Genomic DNA, 9,211 nt, shown 5'->3' with positions numbered 1-9,211 from the left:
GGCTCTCGAGAGAAACGGGTACAATCAATTGAACTATGTGAGGGGTCTTCCTTTGCTGCCCAAACTGGCGATTCTCCTTCATCGTTGAGCTGCTACCGTGTTTTTTCTCCGTGGCTCTGAACGTGGATTAGTTTCATCACACAATCCTCACCAATGTCCACACCAATATTTGCAAGATTAAAAACGAATCACCAAAATGTCATCTTCACTAATTGCACCTTCTTAGCAATAAATAATAAGAGAGCCTGTAAGTAGCAGCAATGTGTTTCCTAATGTATCACAGCGAAAGACACAGAAATTGAGAAGGGCATGAGTAAACAACAAAAAAAAAAAAAAAAAAAAAAAAAAAAGAGAGAAAAAAAATCTATTTGCTGTGTTCAATAAAACATTAACATTTCTCCCGCCAAAAAAAGGTCAGGAAGAGTCAATTTCTCGTTACAGGTCTTCTAGAAACTTTTAGAAGATTCGATATCATTCAGGCAGTCGTAAAAGTAGTGGATGTCAATTTTTTTATGTCCCTTGAGTATAGCGATTGCATCCTCACCCTCCTTGCCTTGTGCCGCCATTTCAATCAACATCAACAATCTCTTGATGGGCATCTGGGAACCATCACAACAACGTCAAAAAACGATAAAACTTTGGTTAGAACGAAGACACAACAAACTAGCTCAAAAACTTACATAGCATTGCAAAACAGTTCCAAGAAGGCCTGAAATGCTGGTACTATCACGTTGAATTACACAATAACCTTTTAACAAGAAAAGCATGGAGCTGAATTAGGGAGTACAAACCTCTTGACCAAGAGCTGACAAAGCAGCGTCAATGTCAGTGGGAGCAAAGAAATTTAGAGCTAACAAAACCTGCAAAATAGGAGCAAACAAGTTGAATACGTTGCTCGTGCAGAACCCACGTTTAATACAGCAGACACCCGGTTTATCTGATTGAAACTATCAGAAGGAATATCTATAAACACAGTGGTTCATTTAAAAAAGGCCCTAGTTTACCTCCTTCATGCCGCTTGGTTTCAACGAAGGGACCTCCATATGTATGTTGAAAGATTCCACCAAGCGCATTGATTCAAGAATATCCTTCTCACTGGTTGTGCCAATCACTAGAAGCTTTTTGCCCTGCGAAACAAAACCGTGGCTTGATTAGAGAGCGGTTTTCACCATGTTCTCCACAAGATAGATATTTAACATTACGTGCCATAAGAAATGGAGATTGACATCGACTAAGAGCTCATAAAGGTGGATGAAAAGCAGAGGATGTCCTCTGCAGCCGACATGTTAGTATCAATAGTTAACATTTAATTGCTTAAGCATCCTCAAGTCAATCGTGCATGAAGACAACGTCTGCACAACATTCAGTTGCCAGCTTAATCGTTTATCACTAAACTTGACGCCCACTGTGTTAGACACTTACTTTAGGAGGGTTCTTCTTCACAAGAACGAGAAGCGTCTGCAGAATGAGGTTAGAGAAGCGGGGCCCGATTCTGACATACTCTATTAACCTGCAGAGGAGTAAGATACCATTCGTTATACAGATTGATTTCCGGAGCGTTGTACGTACTAATGCACGAATTCCTTCCTCTGTTGAAGAGATGATCAGAAATATGCCACTCCTTTAAACTTGCAGTATTTATAGAACAACAATAACAAGATCCACCATTCATCGGAACGAATGTCTTCTACGTCATCAATCCAATGCTCTTACCTTTCAATGTCATCTAGAATAATGATACTCAAGGGAGACTTATAGGCATCCTCAAAAACCTGCAATGCCATTTCAATCATTCTCAATTACGTGTATGCAAAGGGTAATGCAGATTCAGCAACAGACAACAAAAAACTTCCGTTATCAGCGGGAATATTAGCAGAAATTCATCCCTAAATTCATGAAGTTACTTGCGAAGCTCTAAACCCTTGTAGCTGCTCCAAACACTACAGTCTTGGACTACCAAGAATAACAAGCTACGTACCTTGGCAATCATAGAAACTTTAGTGGGCTCTTGCAAGCCAATCAGGTTCTCTGCGGATACCTGGAACAAGTGTCTGTTGTCAGCTAGAGAAAATTCGCAGCCAGCACTTGTGTAAAGAAGTGAAATCTTTAACATATTTTTTCACCACAACATTGGCAACTTATTCAAAGGGAAGGAGCTACTTGCAGTACTTCAAAACGCGAAACCGATGATTGTAAATATCATCAAGGCATGAAGCTTACAATTTTTATGAAAGGAAACCCACTTTCGATAGCGATGGATGCCGCAAGCGCTGTTTTCCCGCTGCACACAATCGGATAATATTTTTGCAGAGAAAGTGGTATAAAGTACTGAAAAAATACTCATATACCATGTACAACACAACATAATCGAATCATTGTAAAATCATAGGTCATACTTTAACCCCTCCTATTTTCAACCTGAAAATGTGTTGTATGTCCAACAAATAGACAACAAACTTTCTCATGACTTCCGGAGCATATCATCATCGAAATCTGAAGGTTTAATGATCAAATACGTGCTAGAAGGGCCTTCAAAAAGACATGTCATAAGAGGTGTACGATCGCTCTTTTTAACTTGCTCCACAAGCGTTTTTGCTGTTTTTAAGTTCTTATCAAAGGCTTCCCCACAGGGTAGCATGCCCCCCGGTCTGCCAAATCATCAATCAGTTGATGAAAGTCAGGGAAGCATAAAGTAAGACGGTTAAAGACCCAAGTTTTTGACAGGTTCAACTAAAATAAGTGACTTCCACTCATAAACTGTATGTGCTAGTACCTGCACAACTCTAGAGTATTGATGGCTGCACCAAATGCAGGCTTCACTTCATCAAGAGCCTTTAAGAAATCATCCATCGTCACTTTGATATTGTCCTCGTCAAGTTGTTTGTAAAGATCGGCAAAATTCACTTGCCTGATGATTTAACAAGAAGCGAAGAAACTGTAAGTCCAAAACAAAGGGACGATGATACTTTACTGTAAAATGTATTTTACATTAATAGAATCATCAATGCCATCACTTAATGATACTGGGACTAAAAGCCTCAAAATATTATTAAACCATCTGGAAGGCGTACTGAATAAGTCAGACCAGCAAAACAGAAAAAGAACTTGATAAAATAACTGGCTTTGTCATTCTTGCCTGTTCAAAGCAAAAGAGGTTGCACTCTTCACCAGACCCTCTAGTTCTGCTCCGCTGAAATTCTGGGTTTTAGCCGCTGCGAAAAGAAACACGGTTAGATGATCTCACACAGCAAGCTCGTAGGATTCGCAAGTCAAATATTTGTGCCGCCTATGTGAGGAAAGAAGAGGCATACCAAGTGCTTCCAAATCTACGTCAGCACTCAAAAAAGAGTTCTCCTTCATCTTGTTCGAGTGAATGCCCAAAATCTGAATACGGCCGTTCTCGTCTGGCAATCCGATTTCGATTTGGACCTCCATACGTCCTGGCCTGCAGAGATCAGACTACTTATCTGGACGATTGCAAGCAGTGCATCCCTGGTCATCACCCAATTGTGGATACAGTGCATGACATCTATGGGAAATTAAAACAAGTTACGAAAACATAATATACATTCACAATGAAATCAAGAAAACTGTAAAGTGATAAAAGAATGCTTTACCGTAGCAAAGCTTCATCAAGAAGATCCTTTCTATTCGTCATACCAATTAGCAATATATTGTTGAGGCTCTCAACACCATCAATCTGTCCATATGACAAGACATAAAATTATATTTTCTTCACTAGTGTATGGACGCTCCATTCAATTCCAAGATTATTCGGTAAAAAAGAGCACTTCAATTTAGCTTGGTATGAGCATTATGTACTTCAGACATAAAAAACTCGTAACTGTATCCTGTAATTGGAGCTTTTTGGTTGGCAGCGGTATAACACAACATTAGACATTCGTGACAAAGCATACCTTTGTGAGCAGCTGGTTAACAATACTGTCATGCACACCCGTTCCATCTCGGGTGGAACCTCGAGCCTAAAAAGCGCATGAGAAAATAAATTAGGGGGAGATTAATCGTCATTGAGATTTTCCCCCCAAATCAACCTCAATCCCTTGCCTGACAAATATATACCAACACTGTTTCTAATAACACTATTGGATTTACATGCTAGTGAAGTAGAAAAGCATTATCAATTAGTGATTCCGTAGTTTGAATGCCACGTATGCAGTGAATAATTTGAAGACTCACAAAGAAAAGGTGGTTGATTGCTAATTTTACAAATGTACTCGACGATTACCTTAAGGAGTTCAGCTAACTGCAGACATTCAATTTACTCGTCCATTAAATTTATAACAAGAATGGTAGTTCATACAGAATCTTCATACCTTGCATATGGCATCAAGTTCATCAAAGATAATAATATGTAGATCACTTTCATCGCCTGAAACAAACCATAAGAAGAATCATTGGTAAGTAGTAATCAGGCAAACTGAACCTACTTAAAAAGCTTAAAACTGTAAACTGAATCTCCTCTAGTGCACAGTAGTATCACGAGGTAACGGACGTCAAGAGAATTACCTCGTGATTTTTGCTCAGCTTCGGCATCCGCAAACAGGTCGCGTACATTCTTCTCTGTTTCTCCAACAAACTTACTGAGGACCTCTGGACCATTGACAACCTGTGCAGATAAAAAAAATGTTATGAAATTAGACATGATAAGCATTGCTGCGCTCCCGTCCCCGTCCTAACACGTAAGAAAAAATGAGAACAAAAAGATAGATACTGCATAAAATCAACTGAAACGACTTAAAAGCTGAGCGAAATAGTTGTCAAAAAATCTTTGAGGAATAACATTGAAGAACCATAAATAAATAAAAGATTCAATAAACAATACAAAACTTAATTAATTAATTTAATTTAATTTAATTTAATTAAATGAAAAGCGAAAGAAAAAAGGAAATAAAAGCGAAATATATATATATATGATGGAGGGAGGTATTGGAGAAGGGCATTGAACCTTAGGTTCACGCCCATTCAGCAACTTCCCAATCTGCCGCGCAATTAGAGTCTTTCCTGTACCAGGTGGGCCGAAAAGCAAAATACCTTTGACGTGTGGTATTCCTAGCCTGAAATATTAGTAAGGTGGGTTACGATTTAGAAATGAAAATCAAGTCACCCCGTTCTTTTGCACTAAAAAATTATTAAAAGAGCAGAGTAACAAATAGGGAGACTATGTTTCAAAGACAATAGCCACAAATAATGCCATATCCTCACTTAGAAATCACGTGAGGGGGGAAAACTCTCGATGCAAACGCTCGCCGGAAAATGTCGCCAAACTCAGCATCCAACCCACCAATACCCAGTTTTTGGAAATTGAACTCTTTGGTCTTGAACAAATTAGTTGATTGGCCCCCCTTCTGATTCACTATCTGCATAAAATACACAGAACTGAAGTGAGTCGAAAAGGGCTAAAAGTACAGCTTCGTGAGTACAGACGTGACAATTAGCCACGAGCAGCAGAGTGTCTACTGAATAAGAAGTGATCACAAAATAGAACCCAGATTCCCACTATATCCAGATCCTCACAAGATGCTTCAGTCTGCACCACTTGTGTAGAATGATTCTAGCAATTTAGTTCACGTCAATTCTTCAAGTAATCTTCAATGAAATTACTCTGGTCTGTCAATGGTCTCCAAGAAAATATGTTGGTATTTCAAAGTTCACCAAATGCATCCAATAGGTTCATGGAACTATGAGTCCTCATGCGATTCAATCAACAATTGAGGTCTTTGAAGGTGAAAAAGTGCTTCATTCCAACAAATCTACTAGAACATTAACAAAGCAAAGCTTGTAAAGGAAATGAAAGTGATAACAACTATGCACCTTGATGCCAGAATTCGCAGGAGTTTCAAATTGCCAGACGGTATCATCAATCAAAAGACCTAGGCTTCCTTCCCCTTCTAGCTGACCATCCACTAGCACCGTTCCTACGGTAAAGAGGAAGTTGGTGCCCACGTATTCAAATGAAACCTTTTGGTCGGTTGTCAAGACCTATCATAATTACCAAAAAATTAGTGAATTTCGATTTCATTTCATTGTCACATTCTGCACAACTTGGTTGTGAAGGTGACAAGCATAGAAAAGAGGCATGCTATTTCAGCCAGGGTCAAATCGTCTGGACATAATGAAACCTTCGCACATCAAGGGCATACGTGTAATCATTAGCAAATCTGAAAGTTAAGGTTAACGCACTGTTCGAAAACAGTGATAGTGGTTATAGATAGTCTTCATTTCCATAATGCTCCGAACATCTCTGACCTTGTGCTCAAAATCACAAGGATGCAACATGAAGATACCTGGCCTGAGAATCGCTTTGTAAGCTCTTTGGAAATGATTGCTGCATCAATCTGCACGCCCTACAAAAGAATTAATAGCCACGACTAACAAATAAATTGCATCCACCTGTTTCTTGAAAGGCAACAGTTCCTCCGCGTTTTGAGCTAGACACATATAGAAAATTAAGGAGAAAGACAGCAATAAAGCTTGCTGACAGTGAGATTCCAACACACCGTCTCCTGTTTTTTTCCCTTCGAGATGAAATCTAGCTCAACATGAATCATCACCAAATTAAACCCAGATGCTGGGAGCGCGTATCTGCGCATGTAAAGATCAGCATATAAATTTCCAACTAAAGAGCACATGCAAAATAAAATGGAGAAACAAGACAACGAGTTCAACCCCTTACGTAGTCCGAGCAGGAAACGTTCCCAACTACTTATTTTGTTGATGGACGTCCCGACCAGCATACACATCTAGGAATCACATGTAACAGGCGGTAATTTGGATCATCTTACTATCAAAACCCAACATTCAAGTCGAATCTTAACTGTATCTCAATATCGCACCTGAAAAGGCACTACTCTGAATATGCCAAGACTGAAATCTAGAATCATAACACTCAAGCGCTACAATGAAAGTATCCAGAAGCGCACCGTAACACATGATTATCACTTGCAGAAGTGATAAGTTAAGGATTTTATTCCGATGGAAACCCACAGGAAGAAACTACGTAGCAAAAAATGGAGATGAAGGATGCACGACTACCTTTCAACAGCCACGGCATCATTGTTTGAAACCTTTAAACATCGCCGCTGAATAGCATTAAGAGCCAGACAACCTTTTTCGACTGCATCATGCGGTGTAATCTTCGGTCAAGGCTCAAGAGTACCATGTGCACATTATTGTCATACATTCAAAAATTGAACAGTAGGGTCTCAAGCTGCCTACAAAGTTAAAGCCACAAGACAATGCATTCTGCTGGCCTTACGGATCGTTCATTCATAAACCTCCCAAATCCCAATGAACCACCAGCAAGTCCGTCGACAAGTTGGAGGTATGAATGCTGATAGGTAAAAACAATGCTATTTTAATTTCACCTTACAATGCATTCAGCGCATCAACTTGACGCAGATGCTGCATGTAGTCGGTGGTCTAACTAACAGTACAGCGTTTCTGGAGATCTTTTCGGTTCTTCAACAACTTTTGAGCTGACAACAAGAACTCCAATTATCCCTAAATAAATGCGAGGGAAAACCAAGGGAAAATAAATAAACAAATAACACCAGTGCATATCCAAACAGTAATGACATGTCGCAAAACGATACAAATGCAGTACAATCAGAAAAGAAATTCCGGTACACATCCGTCAACGCAGCTAACAGCCCGAGCCAAGACAGAAACGCGGTTAAACTCGGAAAAGAAAAGAACAGAACCTTAACACGCCAACACCAACACCAGATCGCTGTACATCCGAAACAACCATAAAGTGAACGGCGAAAGGATATAAAATCTTGTACACAAGCTGGCCGTTAACGGAGACCATGCCATAGTCCGCGCGGGGCAGTTGGAAATCCTCGAACTGTGCCCGCGAGCAGAAGGAGCAATTGGTGAGCGCCAAATCCTGCGAGGGAGTGCTGACTACCCGAAGCACCCGTCCGTCCTTAGCCTCCATGTACATTGTCCCCGGATTAGGAAACCGATCTGAACTGAGCTTTGCTTGAGTCGATCCTCACACAAGCTTGGCCCGAATTAAGGAAGGACGCTGCTTCAATCCAAGCAGCGGCATCGACCAGGGACGCCGGGGCGGGGCGGGGCTTCGGTGAGAGCGAGACCTGGTTTACAAGCATGGCTATGGCGACGAACGAAGCAAAAAAACGTGCAGCGCGAAAACCGTGTAATGCAACATGGAGGACCGACGGAGGATGATATTTACTATTAGGGGTTCATCCAAGCAAGAATTGGGATTAACATTCATCCACGGACGTTGTAAGAAATTAGGGGATTTTAGCCTTTTACTTCTTTCTCACTAAATAACATGTCTTGAATAATTACTTCAACCATTGATTTCAAATTTATTACACAATGCTTTCTAACCTTAAACAACACACTATTGTTCAAAATAAGCATCCATTACATTGTATGAGAAGAATGTTAAGAAAGCATTAGAATATTCTTTTCTTTTTTTATTCTTAAGCATCATTGTACTCTTGGAATTTCACAAGCTCATGTTCTATTATGGACTTCAAAATGTCGTTTGGACAAAATAATTTTACTAGTGTCGAGAATTGGTTGTTTTCTTTTGTTTTCACACCTATCCTCCATCATCATTTTCTTCACTTTTTTCATCAAATGATTTGCAAAAACAAATAATGAATGATTCTATAATTAAAATGATCTCATTTTAAAAAGTGACTTGAAGACCAAACACCTCTAAATATAAATTTTCAATAGATGAGACATGCTTAGGACCTATTTATTACAATTCTTGTTCAATAGCAAAACAAAATTCAATGAATACTTGTACAACCACCAAATACATTTTGTGCAAGGATTAGTATTTTTTATTATTTGAAGAATAATATCCTATATTAAGTAAAATTTTCTATGTTGGAAGAGCATGACTTTCAAGAATTAAATTTATTTTAAAGAAATTACCAAAAAAATACTTTAAGAAATAAAATTGAAGATATTTTTATATAAGTAGAATTTGTAAAATTTGTATGATATGAATTAGTGCATATATATATATATATATATATATATATACTTAGATATATCTATATCTATGTATTCTTATTCACAAATAAATATGGTGTTTTTAATAAATGTTTCATAATATTTAGTCAATCAATATTCATATGGAATAACATATACATGTGATATAAATATTATTTTTTTATATAAAAAACACTAAATTAAAGAT

The 9,211-nt window shown here is 38.6% G+C and overlaps 1 protein-coding gene across 6 annotated transcripts; it reads right to left on the bottom strand.

The window, feature by feature from the left end:
- Positions 1-347: 347 nt before the first annotated feature.
- Positions 348-8,100, bottom strand: LOC112287771 (vesicle-fusing ATPase). Of its 6 annotated transcripts, none has more exons than XM_090253403.1 (23): positions 7,722-7,862; positions 7,391-7,521; positions 7,054-7,135; positions 6,519-6,603; positions 6,306-6,356; positions 5,833-6,000; positions 5,224-5,378; positions 4,967-5,075; positions 4,528-4,627; positions 4,335-4,390; positions 3,918-3,983; positions 3,618-3,700; positions 3,312-3,445; positions 3,137-3,212; positions 2,774-2,908; positions 2,517-2,648; positions 2,221-2,281; positions 1,979-2,038; positions 1,714-1,772; positions 1,423-1,510; positions 1,005-1,127; positions 792-860; positions 348-599 (listed from the first exon to the last, which is right to left on the bottom strand). In XM_090253403.1, exons 2-23 carry the CDS (start codon positions 7,395-7,397, stop codon positions 447-449), a joined length of 2,052 nt encoding a protein of 683 aa, XP_090109529.1. In that variant the 5' UTR covers positions 7,398-7,521; positions 7,722-7,862; the 3' UTR covers positions 348-446. The 6 variants fall into 6 exon arrangements, with proteins under 6 accessions (XP_090109529.1, XP_024386918.1, XP_090109530.1 ...); XM_024531150.2 differs by having other exon boundaries at positions 7,386-7,496; XM_090253404.1 differs by having other exon boundaries at positions 7,391-7,496.
- Between the last annotated feature and the right edge of the window lie 1,111 nt (positions 8,101-9,211).

The sequence above is a fragment of the Physcomitrium patens genome, chromosome 10 (genome assembly GCF_059467195.1).
Source record: "Physcomitrium patens ecotype Gransden chromosome 10, ASM5946719v1, whole genome shotgun sequence".
Lineage (NCBI taxonomy): Eukaryota > Viridiplantae > Streptophyta > Bryopsida > Funariales > Funariaceae > Physcomitrium > Physcomitrium patens.
This window is presented reverse-complemented; position numbering and strand designations above follow the sequence as displayed.